This window comes from Cotesia typhae, unplaced genomic scaffold, assembly GCF_013202065.1.
Source record: "Cotesia typhae breed Kobodo isofemale line unplaced genomic scaffold, CoteBio_Ctyphae contig_123, whole genome shotgun sequence".
In the NCBI taxonomy this organism is placed as follows: Eukaryota; Metazoa; Arthropoda; class Insecta; order Hymenoptera; family Braconidae; genus Cotesia; species Cotesia typhae.
This window is the reverse complement of record NW_027423715.1, coordinates 1,445,975-1,471,521: the sequence shown is the minus strand read 5'-3', so window position 1 is coordinate 1,471,521 and position 25,547 is coordinate 1,445,975. Positions and strand designations below refer to the sequence as shown.

Genomic DNA, 25,547 nt, shown 5'->3' with positions numbered 1-25,547 from the left:
TTGACCTATTACTCGTCAACAATTGTTGCTGGTGTGTTTTGTTGCATAGTATTAGTTTATAGTGTGGTTTTTCAGTTGTACATCCTCTATGTTTGTTTCAGTTACAGAACAATAGCGATTGCTGAAGCGAGCGGTGAAAAATCAATGATTAATGTCCCCTCGGCAAATAAATGGCAGACACCTGTGATTAAAGGACGTTTTAGTAAGACTGTTTGGCTGGGTAATCCGAGCGAAACGTCATTACCGCCTCCACCGTCGGTCCTCGACTATGCGAGAGGAAAAAAGTAAATATTTAATATGCATACACTCTATTGAGTCTACCGTGACAATTTTTAAATATTTAATATTTTATTATTTAATTAAACTCTTATTTTAAGGGGCATAAACTGTGTGACAGTCTAAAAAAAAAGACAATTTTTGGGAATTAAAATAAAAACAACTCCTAAATAAATTATTTTTAAATTTTGAGGGGATATTAATACATATTTTAAAAATATACAGTCAAATTTTTGAAGAAAAAAATTAAATATTAATACATATTTTTTAAAAAATATAGTCAAATTTTTTAAGAAAAAAATTAATTTTTTTTTTAAGTTACACGCGAAAAAATTTTTTTTAAGTGTAAAATCCAATTAATCTAATTAGATTATCAATAAATGGGGAAGCTAAAAGTTTAAAAATAGGTAAATTTTATTTTTTTGATTTTTTTTTTTAATATATAAAAAAATGAATTAAAAAAAAAAAAAAAAAAAATTTATCACAATTTTAATAATTTTTTTAAAAAATTGTGATATTCAATTTTTTTTAATTGTTCATTTTTTTATTTACTTAAAAAAAAAAATATATCAATTTATTAAAATTTACTTTTTTTTAAATTTCAATTTTGATTTTTCGAAAAATTTCACCCCAATTGTGCCCCTTAAGTAAGGATTTATATTAAATTTTTTACGCAAAATACACTTGTATTTAATTGATAATTTTCGGAGGTATATATAAATACCTAGCAGTTTAAATCTAATTAAATATTCCGAAAGTTTGTTTAGTAAAAGTATGCTAAGTTAATACTAGTTGTTGCGAGTTGGAAGTAAAAAGGTGTAAAATTATATATATAACTACTATCAAGTATTAACTATTAACTATTATAAGACTTTTTTTAGTTTAAGAGAATTTAATTGCTTCTTTAACAAAGCTATTTAATTTATTTATCTCTGATAGTTTGGGAGGCAACAAAACTGCTACCGCTTTATAAACTTTTATTAGAGATTATTTAGTATAACTTTTTCAATCTTATTAATTAATTTGTTTCAAAGAAATTTTTTGCACTTAAATTTACAAAAAAAAAACTAATCCTGTTAATTAAACATGCAAAGTAATTATCCGAATGCACTCGACTAAATCCAAAGTACAAATAAAAGTATGTTATATAGGAATAATTTAGTGTTACAAAACTCGGGTAATATTACTTGAATAAAAACAATTATTTATTTAGAATATTTACAATATAAAAAAAACAACGTTATGCAAGTAAGGATACAGTTTTGTTTTATATAATGCTAAGCTTTAAACAATTACTTAATTATTCATTTATTCATTTATAATTTTAAATATTTTTGACTATCATCGATCCGATTAAACTCATTTAATTTAATTTAATTGTTTATATTTTATCAACTTATTTTTATTTGTTACATTAAATAGGCAGTGAGTCAACAGATTGGTGCTTGTGCACTTTTTATTTTATTAATTTCCATTTTTATCTTGTCTCTAGAAGTTTATCTCCGTCTTGCGGTTATTATCCCCGTGACGCCCTATATTATTTACATATACCATTGACGTCATACGTTCTATTATTATTATCATTTATTTCCGAACAAAACTGACATGACAGCAAAGTTTCTTCATTACTCTGTATATCTTTTTTTATTTATTATTTAATTTATTTTACGTATGGTTTTATTTTTATAGATACTCTTAATCCCTTTTCTCTAGCTCGTGAATTATTATTATTATTATTATTATTATTATTATTATTATTCTTATTATTATTATTTTATTCAAATAGGGAAAATGCTTTATAAAAAGGTGTCTATCTATTATTAGGATAAAGAATTTTTTTTAATTAAAATACATTGTTGTTTCATTTTTAATGTTTTATATAAAATTGTCTCTTATTCGCAGTTTACTTATTCAAATGATAATTTTGTTTTTTTTTTTTTTTTTAATTTTATTATTTTTTCTTTATTACTTAATTCACAAACAGAGCGAAGAGCGAGATTGTGGCTCGTTTTAAAATACTTTATTAAATAAATACTACTTTTTTATGATTAATGACGGAAACATTAAAAATTATTTAATTATACATCTCGGTCTTATTCCCTTTTTTATTTTTGGTAAATTCAATTTTGTCTTCTTTATTTATTTATTTTTTATTGTATTTATTTTTTTTTTAATTTTTTCACTAAATAAACTTCCGAAAAAAAAAAAGAGCAAATATCATGTACAGGATTGATAAATAAATTAAATATGGAAATTTTTATACTGGAATTACATTAAAATATTAATCAGTCCTAAAAATGCTTACTTTAGTATACAGAACATTTATATATTTATATTTATATTTATATTTATTATTATTATTATTATTATTATTATTATTATTATTATTATTATTATTATTATATTAATTTCACACTTTAATCACACATAATTTTCACTTCTATTTCATAGTTGACACTTTTGTTATGTTGTGATTATATTTTATAATTTACTTGGTAATTATTTATGTCAGTTATGCAGCTTTGAATATTTTTGGATTATTCATTTTAATAATTAAGTTTATAATTACAGTTGTGAATAAAAGCTAGGGGTTTTTTTTTATTTTTATTATTGAGGTAATTTTTTTTTTTAGGGAATTTTGTACAAGTAATCGCATTTAATAAATTATAAAATTTATTTATTTAAAATAAAATTTTTTTATTTAGTTTAAAAATATTTTTAGAGTGAATTAAAATAATTAAAAAAATTATCAATGGAAAAATATTAAACTTATGGATTTTATAATTTAAATTATATTTTACATATAAATTGAATAAATAAAAAAATTTATTATTAATAAAATAATTTTAATCTAATAAAATTGTAAGTTGAAGAAAGAATTAATGATTTAAAATAAAAATTTATTTTTTTATTAAAATTTTTATTTAAAAAAAAAAAAAATAATTAAATTTATTCACAAAATTTTGAATAAACAAAAATAAATTTATTATTAATAAAATAATTTTGATTCAATAAAATTGTAAGTTGAAGAAAAAATTAATTACTTTGATTAAAAATTTATTTTTTTATTAAAATTTTTATTTTAAAAAAAATAATTATGAATTTTTTAAATAATTAAATTTAATTACATAAAATTTTAAATAAATAAATAAAAAAAAATTTTATGAGATTTTTACTAATAACTGAAATTAAAAAAAAAAATTTAATAAAGAAGAAATAAAAAAATAGCTTTAAATAATGATAATAATAATAATTCCCAATAAAAATTGATAATTTCAGTCTGCGACATAATTAACAATTAACTAAAATCAATAAGACCAAAAATAGAAGAGCTGCATAATGACCAGAAATAGAATCAGACAAACATGAAAAAAAAGAATGTAAAAAGTAAAATAAATGTACTTAATTCGTTTTAAATAAAAAAATTGATAATAAAATAAAAATATTAATAATTCAATTACAACCCTTCTATCCAGTGGATTGTACAATAATAACGCATCAAAACATTTTAATCGAACCGTAATATAAGCTGCATAATTTACAACGAGAATTGAATTAAAAAAATAAATGGAATTTACGCGCATGTTTTCCCGGCGATAAATAAAAACAAAGCGTTCAATTAATCATACACCCTATGCATATTTAATTCACACAAAGTTAATAATTAAAGGTGATCGTAGCAAAAAAAAAAAATTAATCAAATTAATATACAAAATGAAGTCATTAAAATGGAATGTTGATCAATTCGCGTATCAATTCCATTAACGTTAGACAAAAATGATCAATGAATTTGAATTTTCATTTACATTGATATTACGAAAGTTATTAATTAAAACAATCCAATTTTCTAATGGGCAACTTAATTCCAAGTAAAGTCAAAGGGGAAGTTATGCAAGGATTTAATGAATAAATTGGTCTTAAAGTTTATGTAATCCACCTTTTAATATATAATTTAATTATTTAAATAACTTGAATGATTTAAAATTCATTCCAAATGCTTAACTTTAGTTTTTAAGTCATGTTTATTATATATTATTCATTATTTATGTTATCAATATTAATATTAATATTATTAATTTTTTTTTTTTTTTTTTTTTTTTTGTAGACAAACTGCAAGAGAAATTATTGTTTTATCAGTAATATTTTTATAATACACATTATACAGACTGTTGCGCATCAATTACGCACAACAATATCAACCGGAATAAAGCAGACCGAATAGAAGTATTTGTAATAAAAATCTCGATGTTACGATTCACAGCAACACTTTTATAAGTTTATTATTTATTGAATTTATTCTTTGTATACAAACTCGGTTTCCTTGATGGAAAACTGAACGATATGTTTCGTTAAGAATTTATTATTTTACTTTTTTTATTATTTTATTACTAAATCTTCAATTTTTTCAACGCGTGTCTGCTCCATTCTGGTATTATTTCAAATACACCAAAATTCATTCATTTCTTCACGTTACAATAATATTTATTTATATATTTATATGTTTATTCTTATGTATAACAAATCCGAAATTTCGGTGAAGGTAATTACATCCACAATATCATTTTTTTTTTATGTTTTTATTTATGTATAACTATATTTATATTCATATCAGATTATTTCATTCCCGATTAAATCAATCAGCGAATTTAATGTTTATGTCGTTAATACCGGCAAATATGATTAATGGTTTAATGAATGAAGTGCTAGAAATGTGTATAAAATATTCAATATTTCAAGTTTCGATATTTACAACAACAAATCATTCATTTCATTCACACATTCTTTATTTTTTTATTTATTTATTGTGATTATAAATAATTATATTAATGCTACGCAGTTGGAAAATTTTTGGATTTTTTTTTATACAAGTAAATTATTTTAATTAATGTTTAAGAATTTGTCTTTTCAATCTAAAAAAAAAATTTTTTTTTAATTTTCTTCTTTTGAATAAAAAAAATTTTTTTATTGATTTTATTTTAAAGATAAATTATTTTATAACAATTTCCATAAAAAAAAATTTAATTATTTAACAAAGTAAATTTAATTTTAATTATTGTTATTTTTTATGATATAAAATTTTGCAACTAATTTTTATGTAAATTTATAATTTCATTAATTAACACATTTAAAAATCAATAAAAAAATTTTTAAATGAAAAAATATTAATTTATTTTAAATAAAAAAATTGCAAACGAAAAAAAAAATTTTTTTTCTTTAAAATTTCTTCTTGTAAGTCAAAATAATTTTTCAATTGAAAAATTTAATTTAACAAAAATTAACTCCAAACAATTTTGATTAAACTTTGCATTATCAATTCACTAATAAAACAAAACCCTAAAAAATTTTAATAATAACAACTTTTTAATAAATATTAATTAACTTAAAACAAACAAATTATAAAAGAAGAATTTTTTACTCACTTAAAAAACTTTTCTTCTCAATTTAGAAATTTTTGTTGAAGATTTCTTCTTTTGAGTAAACTTCTTCTTTTGCAGCTTTAAGATACTTTGTTGTATAAAATCTTCACTATAAAAAAAAAAAAAAAAAAAAAAAAGGAAAAAAAAATGAAAGAAGAAATTAATTTCAACTAAAAAAACAAAAATTTTTCAACTGTGTTAGCTTCATCTAATTATCGTCTTCAATCTCATAAAAATTTCTCTCGTCTTGAGTTAATATTACAATTATTTTAAATATTATTATTATTATTTTCATTAATTGATAATAAAAAATGACACGACAAGTGTCCCGACGAAAGTAGTTGATTAAGTCCTTTGTAAATATGTAAAAAGGGCACTTGATCGAACGTAGAGAGGCAAAAAAATAGTTGGTTAGCTAGTTGGTTGATGCTGGGTCTCTTTTGTTGTAATTGTAGTTGGTGTTGGTATTATTATTATTTTAATAGTGGGTGTAAGTATTACTTTGTGTGTCGAGGAGCGGAGTAGGGTGAGGGTGTTTTGTGTACGTGTACGTGTATGGCGAAATAAATCGATCGTCGCAGTTTTGTACAGTCTGAACAGTTGATGAGGTGGCGATTAAAAACTTGTGCCAGCAATAAAATAAATAATTCTGGATAAATGTAAGGCTGACGAGCGAGAGATTTCAATCCTGTTAAGGTTTAAATTAAATTTTAAATTAAAATTAAGGGTAGTAGGTCACACGGAGCTCTCCCTCTTGGTGACCGGGCCCTGGGCCATTGGCATGCCAGAGGAGTCCTTCGAAGAGGCTGAGGAAGTTTGCACGCACCTCTGCTGAGGAACCATCACACGCGATGCTGGCGCTTCGTGGTCCTTGGTCAGGATCGTTGCACTCGGGCAGGTCCTTAGAACCCCGAGACCGGTGTACAACACTGGCGGATTCATTGTCATCGTCATAGACTGGTGATGCGAGATCCGCGGACTTGGCCAGTGCTGTCGAGGCAGGGTACACATTCCGGTTTCGTACACTTGGTTGTTCATCATCGGCTGAAACTAGTTCCTTTTTATTAGTGATGAAAATAAATTTTATTAAAAATTAAATTAAAAGAAAAAATTTGACGTGGAAAATTTTTTTAATTTTAAGTTCAATATTTTTTTACTTATATTTTTTATAGATTTAAAAAATCAAAATTTTTTTGGTAATTATTTACAAGTAGGATCAACCCTATTTTGAGGTATAACTAGGTAGAAAATTAATATTTTCAATTTTTTTTTATTCTGCTTGTTTTTAGCTGTAAAAATTTTTTTTCGGGATATTTTAAAATTTTTTATAACTTCAAATAAACAATTTGATATTTTATCCTTAAAAATTTTTGATAAAAAATGTCGTAAAATAAAAAAATAAAGATTTCGATAGCTTTTTTTGCCTTCGAAAGTTGAAAAAAATTTTAGCTCTCATGTTTTTGAATAAAATTTATATTTTATCTTTTTTTGATATATATTTAAAAAATTAAAATTAAAATGATTGACCCCATTTGTAAATATTTACCAATTTTTTAATGTCTGATAATTTTAGCATCAATTATCCATGAAAAATAAAATTAGCTGACATCTGAAAATTTTTTATTGAAAAAAATTAAAAAAAAAAATTTGACATGTGAAAAATTTTAAGTGCAATTTTTTTAAGTATTTTTTTACTTATAATTTTTATTGATTCAAAAAATCAAAAGTTTATAAACATCTGCTAATTTTAGTATCACTAATTAGCGGCAGTTATTAATTAGTTCAAATTATTATTGAAGTATAAACTAAACAGAGTGATAAAACCCGCTTAGTTAGAAATCATATCCTCTGCATTTAATCAAATTGTTGATACTTTCGGGCGGTATTGATGCATTTTAGAAGGAGTGTCTGGGTATATATCAACTATACCAGAGATAATTCTCCCCGGATTGAGGATTTTATATCATTTTCAGATAGATCTAAGTGTTTGTTACCCCTGGGGTCTTAATGAATTCTCAAATAAATTGGCTAAGTGAAGAAAAATAAATTAATTATACAATACGAAATTTTTAACAAATTAATACTGAATTTAACAGATATATAACAGTTAAAAAAATTTTATAAAAATTAAATTCTAATGAAAAACATTTTTTTTAAATTACTTTGATATAAAAATAAAAAAATAAAATTCATACAAACTTCAACGACTCAATATTTGTTTCGTAGTTTGATGCACAATAAATAAATAAATTTAAAATCAATATAAATTCTTCGGTCCGCACAGAGTTGTTTTAATTATATTATTTACATAATATAAAGTTGAATCTAGAAAAAAATTCAAACTATTTATACAAATTTTCACGTAAATATTTGCTTTTGAAACATTTAATACATATCAGGTAAATAAATATTTTTCTTTATTCGTTGAATAATGCACCTAATTATTAAAGATCGGCTAAGGGACAAAAAATAACAAACTCACATTATAGTTCTCGACAGAGTAACCCGATCTGAATAAATTTAGTGGAAATAGAAATTATGTTCCTAGTATCATAGTTTGCGCTGATAACTTTCCGAGTAAATTAATCCACCAGTTACTCATTTATTTATCGAATTAATAATAAATATTTAAGTTGAACTCGACTGTATAATTTATTGACGCGGAGTTAGAGTTGTAAAAAATTAAATATAAACTAAGCGGACTTTACTTCAATTATTTTTTTTTAAATCTTTTCTATTAAACTGAAAAAAAAAAAAAAAAATAAAAATTATGTCCAGACAAGGATTTTTTGGCTTAAGAATTTTTTTAAATCAACAATTTGATAAAAGAATATAAATATATGTCTCAAATATTTAAATAACAATTATTTTAATCAATTTGACCAATTGTTCAGAGAAAAAAAATTTTTTTCTGACTAAAAAGTACATTATTGTAATTTTTTAAAAAAAGTATTTTTTTTTTTTTTTCAGTGCAAAAATTTCAAATATAAAAAAAAATAAAGTTTGATTTATAAAATAAATTTACCGATAAGCGTCACTGATTTTTAATAATTAAAAAAATTACATGCCCTAAATTGGTCATGTCAATAATTAAAAATATTCAATACTTTATTTTCCCTGACTTAAATTTTTTTTTAAATCTAAATAATATTTTTTATTTTTAAAAAAATCTAAATAGTGATTTTTAAAAAGTATTTTTTTTTTTTATTGTAAAAATGTCAAAGATCAAATGAAAAACAAAGATTAATTTATAAAATAAATTTATCGATGAAACGTCGCAATTTTTTAATGATAAAAAAAATTCTATGCTTTGAATTAGTAATTTTAATTATTAAAAATATATAATATTTTATTATTCCCTGGTTTGAATTTTTTATTTAAGTTTAAATGTTTTTTTTTATAAAAAAAAAAAAAAAAAAAAAAAAATCTAAATTGTAATTCCTAAAAAATATTGTACGAGTAAAATATAAAAGATAGAATTAATAAAGTGTTTATGGAATGTTTAGGCAGCGAAGATAGGAGTGTCAAAAATGTGCTTGAGAATTTGACTTAGCGTGTATCCTTAATATAAGCACAATTAGTTCACATTGATTAACACTTACGCTCTTGTGTTTACTTGACGTTAAGGCGGATAGTTCACGTAATGGCATACCACTTCGTATGGTACAGTAACCGACGTAATTCTCATGGCCTGCGAGAGCTTGTTGCTGGAGCGGAGGCTGCTCCAGAAGACTTCGAGAGGGCGAGGTGTCTATAGTAGATACCGCCTGGAGACGCCTTTTCCTCACGTAATCCGAGGGCTCTTCTGCAGCGGCTTGGCGAGGAAAATCAAGAATAAAAAAAAATAATTAATAAACAAGAGTTGATTAAAAAAGATTGGAGGGCCGTCGAGGCATCGATAAATAAAGAGACTGAGGAGAGATAAATATCTTACTGGCAACTTGTTGGGGGATTATATCAGGATTCTTATCGTCGGTCTCGCTCAGTTCGCCGGCGCTGGCCTCCAGCGATTTTCCAAACGTGCCGGTAGTGTGTTTCTCGTCGACAAGTAAATTACATCCCTCACGGAATCTAAGTTCTCGTTGGATTGGTATTACTTTTGTATTCTTGTCAAGATCTTCCAGATGCGGCTTTCCCTGGTCGTCTGGGTTCCCGTTTTGTATTCTCAGTACGATCATTACGATTACTGCTACTATTACCAGGGCAGCGACCACCCCGATCATCACACTCAGCATTGGAGTCAATTTTACGTGATGACGCGGTCGTTCTGGGTTATTACACATGCAAAATTACAATAAAATGTTATATTAGTAATTATTATTTTATTACTCTACAGTTTTTATGAGGCTAAAAATTGCTTTGGGAAATTTAATGCTTTTTTTTTTTTTTTTTTAATTAGTTATATTAATGATACTGAGGATTTTTTTTTTAATGAGTAAATTTTTAAGAGCAAAATTTATAATTCTTTTTGATTAAATTTAAAAAATTGAGAAAAAGTTTTTAGTTCAAAATTTTGGATTAATTCAAGTTGATTTCTTAAATTCTATTAGAATCAAACAAAAATTTTATTCAGTTAATTTTTTCAGTCAAGAATTACAGAAAATATTGTCCTCATTTTTTTTTTTAATTAAGTAACATATTAAAAATAAATTAGGTAATTATTTACAAATGGGAAAAAATTTGAAAAGTGGAAAAAAATTATTTAGAAGTGGAAAAAAATTTGAGCTGCATGTTTTTTGATAAAATTTCTATTTTATCTTTTTTTTAATGTTTTTGATATATATATATATATATATATATATATATATATATATATATATATATATATATATATATATATATATATATATATTTTTTTTAAAGTACATAAAAAAAAAAAATTAAAGATAACAATTTTATAAATTTTTTTGAAAATTTGTTAAAATTGTAATAAATCAATTTTTTTTTATTTATTAAAAAAAAAAAATTTTTCAAAAAAAATTTTGTTCAAAAAAATGAAAATTAAAATAGTAGACCCCACTTGTAAATAATTACCATAAAGGTAATTATAGTTTAGCATAATTAAAAAATAAAGTTTAATAAAAAACAAAACTAGCAAATAGAAAATAATTTTTAATAATTGAAAAAATTTATTTCGTTATAAAAAAACGAGGGTACTTTTTGAAATATTTTTATAATATACAACTCCAAGTTTACAAAAATATCTCCCACTAAAATATTTACTAAAATCAATATTAAGCAGCTTATGATTATTTGATAATAAATTAAATTAATCTATTATTATTTAGAACTCATCGAAAATCAATAAAAATTATTTACTATTTTAAAATATTTTTTTTTTTTTTCAATAATAAATTAAAAAAAAAAATTCTTTATCAATTATTAAAAAATTTTTTCTTATTTTTAATTGACATAAATAATATTTTATTTAAAAACGAAAAATATATATACCAGGAAAAAAGTTATTTCTAGCAAAATAATAAATAAAATCTATCTAAAACGAAAATCGTCCTTCTGTCCGATATTTCTTTATGACAAATATATTTGTACCAGCTATGTATAAAACATGGTAACAGGTTAAGTGGATTGTCGATAGAACGCCTGGAACTTGAGCAGTTAATTTTGTCAAAATAGCGGTTGAAAGCAGGACAACGTGATGTATATGCAATTATAGTTAATATATTCAATCGTACAGTTAACGTAACTAATATCTGTGTGTTATGCGACGATGATATCATTATGTTGTTATAATAATCTTTTAAAATCACCGAGTATCCGCTTTTTGTTTACCCAAATCATCACGCATAATTATTGACAAAATCCCTCGAATAAATATTGTTCGCTGTCCCGATTTTAATCATATGTTTTCGAGTTTTTGTGCTATTGAATTGTAAATAAATAAACGGATAAATAGATCTGGACATTTGGAATAGTTAATCTTTGAAACGCATTTTTCAATCATGAATTTAAAATTCATTTATCGATTTAAAGATTGGAAAACAGTGATTTAATGAGTCTTTTTTTATAACGATATTAATGATAAAACATATGAACCAGTTTCAGTACATATTGCTGTAATTAACAAAGTAATTTAATAACCTTTTTAATACGAGTAAATCGACTGTTTTATTTCCAACACACAGTAGCTGTTAAATTTTTTTTTCTTGGGATTTTTTAATTTTTTATTACTTCAAATTAATAATTTGATATTTTTTCTTTAAAAATTTTTTTAGGGCTAATTTTTTTTTTTTTAATAAAATGAAAAATTATGGTAATTATTTACAAGTTATTTAAAAGTTGGAAAAAATTTTGGCTCTTATGTTTTTGGATAAAATTTCTATTTTATCTTTTTTTAATATTTTTTTTTTAAATACATAAAAAAAAAAATAAAAAAACAATTTAAAAAAAAATTGACCCCACTTGTAAATAATTACTAAAATTATTCTATAAAAATTGAATAATAAATAATTAAAAATTAATTGGTTAAAAAAAAAATTTTTTAAATATCAATTCCTTTTTTTTTTTTAAATGTACATAATATTTTTTAGTATTTCCCAAACAAAAATAATTTTCATCAACTATTTTTCCCGAAACCACAGATATTACGGCTCATGAATCACAAGATATTCATAAAAACTGCAGTTTCATCAAAAAAGTATCTCCAATTTTTCGACACGTGTTCACTTTTGACATAAGAAAAAAAAAATGTCAAATAAATTTCCATAAAAAAACATATTCGAATATTTACACACATTACACCCTTGAAATTAACTAAACCGCGTGAAGCGTTTGGAAATAATTCGAAAATGCATTAAATTTAGTATTTAATGGGAACTAACAACCTATATGATAATTATATTTCCGCAATAAATTGATCCCGCAGTTGCTTTGAAATACTTAAAAACGCGGACAATATTAATTTACACGATAAATATCCCGAGTAAAAGAAATAACAACCCGTAAAAATAATAAAAAACAATGATTAGCATCTTTAACGTTAAATAGAGTGAAGTATATATAATGGGAAAGAAAAAAAGGAACTGGAAGCATTTAAAATTAGCATAAATTTAAAATTCAAACTAGCAACACTTAAAAAGTTATTTAATTACTCACCTCTTGATTTTCCGGCTGTTTCAGAAGTCAACTGCTTTTCGGGTAGCCTGAGGGTGCCGGCTTGTACGACCGCGGGCTCGCTGCGGCCCTTTTCGTTGAACGCGTAGACGCAGGCATGATAGAGTAGCCCGGGCTCGAGATGGTTGACACTGAACTGAGGAGTGCTGGAGGTCAAGTTAGCGCGGATTTCCTGGGAGTTGCTCTCCCGAACCTCCAGGAGGAAGGACTGCTGGAGGCCGCCGTTGAAGCCCTCGGTGCACCTGAGAGAGAAGGAGCTGGTGGAGGCGTTGTGGGTGGTGCAGTTGTGGACCATGTCCGGGTGTCCGGCGGGTATTATGTGGTAGACGCAGGGCACCAGCTGGTTCCCGATGGCGTTGTTCGCCCAGCAGAGGAGGGTGCCGTAATCCAACTCGGTCATGGGCGTGTACGAAACGACGGAAGAGGTGCCGGACTTGATGATGTGACCAGCGGCGACATCGATGCTCTCCGCCGAGTTGTTGAACGTCCACCGAAATTCTACGACCGGAGGATTAGCGTCGACCTGGCAGGAAATGTTCGCCTTCTCCTGCTTGGCCACTCCGTGGATTTTTGTCTGGTTGGGCTTGCACGTCGGCGCGAACATCACGTTTAGGTGGAAGGGCTTGCTCTCGCCGTCGCCCTCGGTGTTAAACCCGACACAAGTGTAGTTCCCGGCGCTTCTCCTCTCCACGCCCTGGAGAACCAGGCTCTGGTTGCTTATAATTATCCCGAGAGTGGTGTTGTGCTGGAGAGTGCGGTTGTCATGCCGCCACTCGACCTTATAAACCCCCGGCTTGGCGTTTATCAGGCAATCGAAGTAGACGTCGGTGCCTTCGCGAATCGCGTTCCTGTTCAGAGAGGTTCCCAATTGGATTCGCGTCTCCGGTCTGTACTGAATCTCCAGCACCCACTCGTCCTCTATCGGGCCCATTCCTATTATCGAATTTTCCGCTCGGCACGATAAGTGTCTGCCAGCGTCGCTTTTGCTCGGGACAAATGACAGGACGCTAGTTGTCACGTTTCCGTCGTTCGACGTCGTCTCGTTCGAGTCGTTCAGGCGCTGGCCATCCCGCCACCAAGTCACCAGGGCTGGAGGTCGTGAACCCGATGTAGCACACACCAGGTCGTATCTCTTGTCCGCTGATAGAGGCTGGTTTGCGCCGATTATTTTTACATCCAATGGCCCGACTTTTCAAAAAGTTTATTTGTTTTAGTTTTTGAATAGTGAAATTTTTTTTTTTTTTAAATATCGTAAATATTTACAAGTAGGGTCAACCATTTTCATTTTCATTTTTTTCAATGAAATTTTTATTTGATTTTTGAAAAAAAAAAAAAAAAAAAAAAGTTGATTATCACAATTTTAAAAATTTTTTAGAAAATTGTGAAATTCAACATTTATTTTTTTTTTTAATTGTTCGTTTTTATGTACTTTAAAAAAAAAAATAAATAAAATAAAATAGAAATTTTATCGAAAAAAACATGAGGCCAATATTTTTTTTTTTTTACGGAATGCGCCGTAAAAACAAGCCGTATGACCTAAAATGGGGTTGACCCCACTTGTAAATAATTACCAAAAATATTTCTATTTAATGATTTTTTTTTTCAACACTATTTGCTTGAATTTTGAAATTCGTATTTATTAAAAATTATTTTTTTTAATTTTAAATAGATATTAATTCAGCTCATAGAAATATTTCAATGACCCAATATCAATCGAATGCATTTATTTTTAATTTGTAATAATTTTCTCCATGTAAAATCCCGATAATTGCGATATAAAAGTAAATTTATAAAAAAATAAATTAAATGGACATTTATTTGGATCAGACAAATATTCACTCAATTCAATATTAATATTAACCGAATGAATACGGTTACTCTATCCAGAATGTTTTTTTTTTTTTTTTTTTTTTTTTCAATACACAATTTTAATAATCACTTAAAAATTGTTCATTAAATAGATTTACATTTATAAAACAAATGTTCACTTTTAATTTAATAATGTCCATCAATTACATGCGTTAATTTTAATACTCCTTTTTTTTCCTTAATTGCACGATTTTATTGATCGTTAATACCCATGAAAAATGGAAGAAGAAATTTTAAATGAAGCCAATTACCTAATTTAAAAAAAAATAATAATAATAAACACTAGAAACCTTGCAGTCACTATTTATAGTGAACTATAAATAATTAAAATTTTGCTTATTGTTAAAATTTGTTTTTTGTTAAATTTCACTTTACTTTCTTAAATGTTGACGTTTTTGAAGATATAAGCTCATCCTGATGTTACACTCATCAAGAGCTTTCATTTGAGTACCCACATTAATTTTTCATATATTTTTCATATATACATATATGTAATATATATAAATATATGAAAAATTGATGTGGGTACTCAAATGAAAGGTCTTGATGAGTGTAACATCGGATAGAGCTTATATTTTAAAAAATGTCAATATTTCACAAGATACAAGGTCATTTCTTAATTATATAATTTCACTAAAAAAAAAAAAAAAACCGATTTTATCATACGACTATTCTGGAAACAAAATTTTTCTTATTATCTTAATAATATAGATTATAAAAAAAACTTACAGGTCATGTCGATCCGGACGGTAGCAGATAAGGGTATGGATCTATTATTATTGTTTGCGCTACATGTCAGCTCGGACTGGACGTCTCGGCGTCCTAAATTTTTTATTAGAATCGTGCTACGGAGCACACCCTCTCTCATGACCTCTGGTTTGTTGCTGATCAATTTATGACCGCGGTACCAGGTTACCGATGGCGGCGGCTTACCTGTATCGACAGTATTAACTCTTTCATAAATATATTACAAAATATTACATAACCCGATAAATCTATACTTTTATTCTACCATCCGTCCATCTATCTATTATTATTATTATTATTGCTATTATGATTAGGTATATTCTTACATTCTTCTCTTCCCATGATAATACTTCCTTTTATTTCCCAAACAATTCAATGGAAGAAATAAGTAATATAAGTAGCTTACCGCCGTAAACGTCGCAATGTAATTCCAGGTCGTCACCCTCGAGGTACGGTCCGACCTGTTTGTCCCTGGTGATGCCGTTCTCGTCAATAATGACGACCTTTTTTGGCGGAACTGTCGGACATAACGTTAAATATCCCTTTTGTTATTAATTCAATTATACAATTGATTGATATTGATAATTTACCAATAAATCAAATGAATTAATTTCAAGCTAATGAATCAATAACCCAATTAACTAAGTGACAATAAGTTATTTATGTGTAATGTGTAATGGATATTGTCTATATCACTCAAATGGACCAAATAATACACAAATGGAGAGAACGGAATAGTTAGATTTATTATTTATTATAATGGTAATTATTTTTGTGAAAAAATTATCAATTTTCATGAATTTAATCACACTTTAAATTTTATCATTAAAAATATAAATTAAATTAAAATAATTATTTTATTATATTGTTGAAATAAAAATCTAATAGCATTCCAATTGGGCATTTTTTAAAAATTTATAATGAACTTCAATTAATTAATAAATTTAAAAAATGAAAATGTTCATAATTTATTGAATCAGAAGAATTTTTTTTTTCATATTTTAAAAAAATAAATGATCAATTTTTATGAAATTAAATTTAGGAATAAAAAATTTAAAAATGATGTTTGATTATTGAACAATTAAATAATTTCTTATTGAACTTTTAATAATAAATAATTGAATGGAATTGTTGACTTTTATACTATTAAAGAGTAAAAATAAAAAATATAAATTAATGTACCGCAAAATACACGCCAGGACATGAGTTAGCACGGCTAATTTTACAAGCAATTATCGCTATCATATTACTAGCAGATTTCTGGCGATTTTTCACGGGTATTATTATCAAGCTTATAATTATGAGATACGCCCTTTTGGCATTAGTAACGCCATATGTTAAAGTGATAAATACCGACAGAAAAAAATATTAATTACGAATCAAGAAAATAATTTTGAAGAATTTTTCTATCTTGATTTAAATTTCAAAAAATTTTTCAACTACGCGCTATTTCTTTTAAAAAAATTTTTTTTTTCATTCTATAATTCCTCCTATAATGATTAAAAATCCCTTTTTTTTTATTTTTTAATTTTAGACCCATAGAAGAGCCAAAACATCGCGCGCTAACCAGGTTTTTTTTTTTTTTTTTTTGAGGGGACTGATATAACTTTAGCGCCATTTTTAAATTATTTAAAATAATTTTTTTTTTTTTTTTTTAACTATTTATGGATATTTAAATTATAATAAAATAGTTCTTTAAAATTTCAAAAGTTTTGGTTGTTATTTTGAAAGATTTTTCTACTTCTGAAAGTAGAAAAATTTTTTAACTAAGAAATTTTTCTTGATTTAAGTAAATGTAACTTAATTTAATTTAATTTTTTATTTCCTTAATGAATTTAAATCTCATCTCACCTATCACTGTTAGGTTGACTTTGGAGTTACGCGTCTGCCCGAGGCGAAAGTCCACACGACATCGATAAATGCCGGCGTCCTCCTCGCGGATCCTGTCAACCCCCAACTCTGCTGGCTTCTTGTCTGGGCGGAAGTACGCCCGGTTGCTGAAGACCGCGTCGTCGGACCATCGCTCCGCGATGTTAAAGTCCCGGTCCCGGGCGTCGATGCTGTAGACAGAAGCCCCGAGGTCCTCGCGGTACCAAAGCACCAGGTGAACCGAGTCGCCCTCATCGCTCGTGGAGATGTCGCAGGGCAGGTACGTCGGGTCCCCGACGATTGCCACCACGTGAGATATGGGGACTGAAACAGGTTTATTTAAAATTAGTGATCATAAAAAATTTTCATGCAGAAATTTTTCAAGAAAAAAATTTTTTTGAGTTTAATTTTTTTGAATCAAGACTAAAAAAAAATATTTGTATAAAACTGTAATTTAAATAAATTTAATTTAGTTAAAGAATTTTTTTTTTTTTTTTTTTTTTTTTTTTTTTTTCAGAAATAATATTTACAATGTGTAAGAAGCTTCATTGATTTTTTATAATAATTTTTCTATTTATAAAACATATGGAATAAAAATAAAAACAAGATTGTCGTGTACTAAATAAATATAAATACTTTTCAAAAATATTGTATAAACAGAATATAAAATCAAAAAGAGCTGATATTTCTTCTCATATAATTGCATAAATATAAATTGCTATTTACAAACATAAATAGTGTCAGATAATCGATAAATTTATCTTGAACAAACATTAAAATTTACGAATATTGACTCAACTTAATTGATTCTTAAACTCAGCTTTAAGTTTATAAAAAATTCATTCTAACTCACGAAAATTTTCTATTAATAATTCCATCAAACTCACATTCAAAATAATACCCAATTAACAAACCCAAATCGCCAATGATAAAGTAACTTACAAAACCTTTTCAGAAACTAACTAATCCTATTTCCAAAAATAAAATCCAAACCGCAAAATCTCCTAATCAGTTCTCTCTGGCCTCGAAAACATCAAAACCCCTCAAAACAAATTTAAACTCCAAAGCGAAATCCAAAAGCTCCTACATCAAACTATTTGTAAGAGTAATTAGCTGCGTTTTGGGCAACAAGTTCGCCAATCCTGAATCTCAGAAAGTTGGAGAGCACAGAGCCATATAATATATAATAATAATAACAATAATAATGATAATAATAGTAACAGTCCAAGTTGCCCGTGAAGAGCATTAGAGATGAGAAATAGAGTTTGGATAACGGATGAGCAGCGAATGGCGAAATAGCGGTCATGCGCTGTGGGGTATCGATCGAACTCCTCCGCGATAGTGTGCACAAGTCCATGCACGCACGCACGCGAGAGTGGAACAGCTTCAGCCTAACACTACCCTGGACACGCACGATAAGCTTTCTATATAGATTTATCCTGAGCGCTGTATACTGGGTATAACACTAAACTTTGATGCTTTTATGGAGGACGAGGATAGTCCTGGGCACAATAGCGGCAGTCATGGCAGCAGTAGTCGTAGAAATCCAGCACAGTCCACCGAATAGCGTTAGAGTAATGAAAATACTGTGCTATAAACGTCATCTGCTGTATGTATTGTTGTGCACAGACTGGCAATGCATCGCGCGTCACTGGGAATCAGTGTACCAGCTTTCACAATCGATTAAGATCAATCATGATACAGTTCCACCCTCAGCCCTCGGCCCTCTTTCTCTTCCACTGGAAACTACAAAGCGCACATGTACGTTCAACCTGAGACTCCAAAGGGAGCTTGCAGTTTCACAAGGGGAAGAGTAAAGGGGGGGGGGGAAATACGCTGCGCTGCGAGGGTGACCAGAAACGCGATAACATTATTGTTCGCGAGATGCTAAAGGTTTACTCGTTGTGATAGTCACGGAAAAGAGAGAAGAGCTTCACTCGGTGTCCATCCCCAATATAATACTGTTGGCCTTTTCATTGTGTAATCAACTCGCGTGCATCGCGGTCTGCTCGCATCAAACCAAAGCTTTTGCGGTATGCTTTTAGGGTATCATGCGGTGCATGGTATCTATCCGCCGGATAAATTTCCCGGATGCTTGCATTCATCAGCATGTCCATCGTAATTAGTCGAGTAATTAATTATTCATTTTTTTTTTTTTCCCCAAAGGGAAACTTTTGATAAAAGCTCAATTCACTTCTGTTCTGAATTTTTTCGACAGATTTCTGCATACGGATATACATCTATATATGCAGCGGGGATAAATTGATGGGACGTATTTTGGTAGTCTATTAAGCCGCGCGAACGAGCAATTTCATCCGCTTAAGCGCCTTCTATTTTTCGATTACATTTATATTTATTTTTTTATATTTATATATCTATATATATACATACGGGTGAATTTGAGCTTTTTCTGCAGAACATTGTGACTATGACAGTTGACCGGATTATCTGTGTCTATTCAATCGTGTCGTTATTGTCTCCATTAAATGGGGATTTTAGGGAGTTACTTACATTCTCTAGTCACCAGTTATGTGATACTTAGGTATTTTTAATACTTTCGGAAAAAAACGTCTCAAGTTTAACAAATTTTTTTTTATTTATTTATTATTATTATTATTATTATTATTTTAAATGAAAGTCAAATTATTTTATACTTTAGAAAAAGTATTATGCACGTCGTGAATCCGCGTGATGCTTGATTGCGCATGAGCTTTCTCTGAGCCTCATTGTGTGCTCGTTTCTTTCCGAGCTTTATATCGTCTGTTGAGAATATATGAGTATACGTGTATGTAGATGCATGGATGATATTTTCGTTGCTCCCATTCTTGAGGAATATCAGATAAGATTACACTCGATGCATTTATACATCTCTATTCATCCTGCCATTCTATAGTCGACGTGCTTTATTGTATATACTTCTTGTACACAATCTTCGATACATAATGTTTTATATTTAGACTTTAGTGATAATGATAATGATAATAATAGTAATAGTAATAGTAATGGATATGGTTATGGCGACGGTAATGTTAAAATTGTTCAGTAGGTGTAGAGACTAACAGAGTTTCAATCGCTGGTTATGGAAAAATCATTACTGGGTATACGAGGTATAAGATAATACGAAAATTGTTATTTTACGAATTCAATTATTGATGTAAACCCTCTAGTTTGTGATTGTGGAGGATATATTGTATAGAGAATTATAAAATTGGCTAGTAATTATTAATTGAAAAAAAAAAAAAAAAAAAAAAAAATTCGAGTTTTTAGTTTTAAAATCATTGAACTAATGATATAGATTAAAAAAAATTTAATCTAAAAAACTTATCTGTCATAGTTTTTAAATTAATCAATCACAAAATCATTTTTTGTCTACGTCCCGACTGTCACAAATTTTTTCTCTAAAAAATATAATTAAATATTAAATTGTAACTAAATTTAATTACATAATAACTGTAAATTAATTTTATAACAAACGAATGAAAAAATTGAGGACTTATTAAAAAAAAAATCCAAAATTTTGTGTTTAAATAATTGTATAATTTTTTTAGTTAAAAATTTAAAAACCTATAAATATCTTTCAGTATATTTAGCTTTGAATAACATCATGATTCAGTAGTTCAATAAGTTACTTGGAGTTTATCTGTCAAATATTGGATAATACACTTCATTTAACACATATGCAGCAATAGGACCTTCTTGAGAGGCGTTAGAGAGCTATTTCAGTTTCCACATTCACCCATACATTTGATATATTGATAGATATAAGAATATACGTCTATTATATTTGAACTTTATAAAAACACATAAGTTTGAATTAATTTAAAAGGGCGTTCAATTTTCTATTTATACAATTTTCTGTAGGAAGAGAAGAAAATGGTAATCCACAATGTAGCGAGATGGTTTTCATGTGCATAGTAACTAGATCTATTTTTAGAGGAAGGGGTAGAGAGTGGAGAACAGGATTTTCTAATTATGCTGCCCGGAGTTACGATAATAAACCATGGTAATACGATAGAACCGATTTTACTATTTTTTTTACTTAAATTTTAATTTATTTTTTTTTTTGTTTTAGAGGTCTTAACATTTATTAATTTTTTTTTTCAAAAACACTGTTACTTTTTTTTCCGTCTTATGGCAAGTCTATAGATTTTACCTCGACGTTAAAGTAGTACTGAAGATACCACAAGTGTCAAATATCCTATACAAAGCCTTATTTGATCTACGTAGTTGATTTTGCTATGCAAAATCGGATTAGAACGAGAGAAACTGAGATAACTTTTGAGTTTCTTTATTAATTATTACTACTACATGCTCTGAATCTGTACTTTTAATTGCGCAAAGTATTCAAAATGTTATTTAGTAAATTACCTAAATTTTTATTGAAATTTATAGATTATTATTTAACTTCTCGTCTGTATTCAAAATATTTCAAATAACTTAATCTTGAAAATTTGGACAATAAATTAAAATGTTATATTATAAGAATTGCACTTCAAATTAGCTAGGAATATTACTTTTGCTACGTAGAGGTCAGCTAAGAACGGATTTTAAGAAATTCTTTCCTCAAAGGGGTTCGCGGGGGCGTTAAAAATAAAAAATTATAATTTTTAAACTACAGCTCCTAAAGACTCCACATTTAATAGGAATCTTCTGTAAGAGATGTAGAAGTAGTCTATGAACGAATTTTACTCGATAAATTTCTCACCGCAGGTACTACCTTCACAATATTATACTAAATATGTATTTAAATATTTTATATTATTTTAAATTCTTAGCAGCTATTTTTACATTGCACGATTTTGTCCGTATTTGTCTCTTGTATTTAGTATGTTTTAAGAACTTTTTACACGGAAAAAAAAAATAATAGGAAAAATTACAATTGCTACATCTTAATTCAAGACCAGAAAGGTTAGCTTGACTCGAGAGAAAAAAATTTTATAATAAGGAAAATAATAAATTTCTTGCGAAAATAAAATTTTTGGTAAAAAAATTTTTTTTCTTGATTCAAGAATTTTTGTCATGCTTTTTTTGATATACTCCGTAATAATTTTGAAATAGATGCAAACGTTCTTATTGGTGGCCTCCTGTGAGGGTGTTAATATTTAATTAAGTTTCTACTGAAAGCACATTCTTTTCGTAAAAAATGATCCAGTAAAGAGGGAATTATCTCGGAGCGTTTCGGTCAGAATCTTTGTGTATGTGTCTTTGAGATTAATAGAAATAGGGGAAGAGAGAATATAGGGTAGCTAAATATGAGTTTTTGGAAAATATAATGGACCTTTTTTTTCGACTAAGTAAACCTGCTTTTAGTTATCACAGAAAACAACCAGAAAATTTGATAAAATTATTTGTGTGGAAATATTATTTTAGAAAATATTGTAATCTTGACTAAAACAAAAAATAAGAATTATTATCTCTAAAACGAAATTCAAATTTAAAAAGTATTTTGTCTTATTTTTTGTTTCATCTTTGTATTCATTAAGAGAAGTAAATCCTTTAGAACACGAGTATCAACTCATATTTTTTTTTTTTTTGCTGCGTATGTCGATGTATGACTAAGATATAAAAAATAAAAGGATGTTACTTGTGTTTTTGCTCGTTTAAAAAAAGATTAAAAGTTCTTTAAAATGAATAGTAAAATAAATTATCGTGAATTTTTTATATAATACAAAAAAATTAATTAGAAGTGTTTCTAAAGAGAAGAAATCTTTGATGAAAATTTAATTTTTTTTGTTTAAAAATAAAAAAAATTAATTTAGTTCAAAAGAAAAAAATTTTTTGGTCTTTAATTAAGCCCAGAAAAATTTTTTGAAGAATTTTTCTGTTTGAATTAATGCACTAGAAAAAAATTTAATCAATCAGAACAATTTTTTTTTTTCAAGAATTTTTCTTTAATAAATTTAATTTTTTTATTATCGTCTAAAAAAATTTCTATAAAAAATTTAATTATGTAAAAAATTTATTCCTTTCCCCAAAAAAATCTTCCGGCTTTAAAAAACTTCCCGGTTCGCCGAACAATAGCCTGTTTTTATCTCAAAAATAAAATCAATCGACTTGTAAATAAAACAAAAATAATATCATTAAAAATAAAACCCAAAAATAGACTTACTATCTTTAACGCAAAAGGATCCGATAATCCAGAGCGATAGAAGAGGAATAACAAGGGCTTCGTCTAGGTGTCTTGGGTTTCTAACGCACCCCGACTTCCTCAGACACAGCTGTAAATTAATCATTATCGTCTGTCGATTTAAGCTCCTGATGCATATTAATCACCCCCTAATATCACTTATTAGCAACTAACAACAACAACAACAGCCGAAAATAACAACAATAATCCCTCCTACAACTATAAATAGGATGAAAAATATAATTCACAAAACCCAGCATATTAATTAATCCTCCATGATTAATCAAGCAAAGCAGTGCTGGTTTTAGGGCTTCGCCGATACCCCAAGGGATTCTCAGAGCCTTCAAGCATCAGGTAGAGAGTATCAGTAGACTGCTTTACTACCCGACGGCTCTATCGAGCGGTTACAGGTGGGAAGCCCTTTTGCGTACGACCATTTATGTTTCCTCAACAGCCTGTATCCGAAAGAGTGCTTCTTCTCCTCCTCTGCCTTCTTATTCACCAATACAAGGCATTAATCAATCACTGATATTTTTTTCACGATTTATTTCAAGGCACTTCCCACTAACAACTATTTTTTTTCCTTTCTTCTCTCTAATAAAATTAAAATAAAAATAAAAATAAAATCACTGCATTTAGATAGAAAATTTTTAGCCGGGCCGAAAAAGTCGCGGCAAGTCCGAGCCTTTCAATTGTCCCCATTAGCTCGAGAATTAATAACTGCTAGCTGTTTTATTTCCATAAAATTGATTACAGCGTTATAATTTAACACGAAAAAGTTGGTGCTAAATTTTTGGGGTGAATTTCTCCCCGCCCGTCGCCCCACACTTGCGTTCTCGTTAGCCCACAAACTAAGGGTTGATTTTTTTTACACATCGACACCTACAGCACACTCACAGCTCCTTTCCTCGTATCACTTTTTCTATCAACAACTCTGGCTCCGATACTTCCGCACTGATATCCACAGATTTGACCTCTCGTAGAAATTTTAGAGGATTTTAAAATTATTTAGACCCTCGGAGTAAAAAATAACTGGAGTGTAAAATAACGAAGACTTTTTATCAAATGCAACTGCTAGGTGGTAGATTTTAAAAAATAATTTTGGAATGAGTACAAGCGAAATGCGCGTTGCGCGGTAGTTAAACCGACTACATCCAGCCGCCATCGGGAGATTTTCTCTCGGGCTCACTTTGGCAGCACCACCGTAAGCAATCTCTCCCTCGCACCCACGCAGATCGGGGCGAATTCACCCTACCGGGGTCCTTCTCTTGTACCCGTGGTCGTCAAGTCGATCGAAAAGTGCCGTCGGGACAGAGTACGCGGGCGCGAAATTCATGCTCTAGATCGCATGCGTTCTGAACCAAAGGCCGGCTGGAGAGTACGAGCCCTCAAAGTTCCAGCTAGAACGGCTACTTCTAGAGCTGGGTAGACACGCTGGAATAATACTACCGAAAATAGGAGATGGAGAATTGTTAATGCTGAAGGGAGGAAAGTATTTGCCTGATAAATGTTTCTTCTGGTGGGGCAGGGCTGTTTTTTCCAACCATCATCAAAATAAGTCCAGTTGTTGCGTGAATGGCTTTTTCGGGTGGAAATTTTTGTTTTACTTGGATTTATGATTGAGCTTTTGGAAATTTTAATAAAATTGTAATTCGAGGAAATTAATTAATTCATTAATTTTATCTGAAGTGAAGAAGACTATTAACACCAAAAATGCTTACTATGTAGCAATTAAATATTACAATAAACTACCGAATGAGTTAAAAACACGGAATGTATCTAAAAAAGTACTAAGAAGAAAAATTTGTCAATATAGTACACAGAAAAAAAAAAATTAACGGAGTAAGAAAAAAATTCTTAAATCAAGAAATTAATTTTTAAGAGTTTCATTGTCTTGGATCAAGACGAAAAATTCTTAAATTGATAAATTGTATACATAATTTTTTCTAGTTTCTATGCACAGGTGTAATGCACCTCTATAAAATTTATATCCAGAAGTAAATAAATAAATAAATAAAAAAATTTTTTGGGTAAAATATAGACATTTTTGTAATAAAAAATTAATTTGTTGGAAATTTTAAAGAATCTTATTTCTTAGCTGAAGAAATAAC

At 27.9% G+C, this 25,547-nt stretch overlaps 1 protein-coding gene across 1 annotated transcript; it reads right to left on the bottom strand.

The window, feature by feature from the left end:
- Positions 1 to 42: 42 nt before the first annotated feature.
- On the bottom strand, positions 43 to 23,542 carry LOC141535867 (neural cell adhesion molecule 2). Its single transcript, XM_074256032.1, has 10 exons — positions 23,419 to 23,542; positions 17,292 to 17,633; positions 15,847 to 15,957; positions 15,423 to 15,626; positions 12,807 to 14,012; positions 9,628 to 9,960; positions 9,296 to 9,507; positions 6,520 to 6,743; positions 5,697 to 5,802; positions 43 to 181 (listed from the first exon to the last, which is right to left on the bottom strand). The coding sequence occupies exons 1-9, from the start codon at positions 23,540 to 23,542 to the stop codon at positions 5,697 to 5,699; spliced, it is 2,862 nt and encodes a 953-aa protein (XP_074112133.1). The 3' UTR covers positions 43 to 181.
- Between the last annotated feature and the right edge of the window lie 2,005 nt (positions 23,543 to 25,547).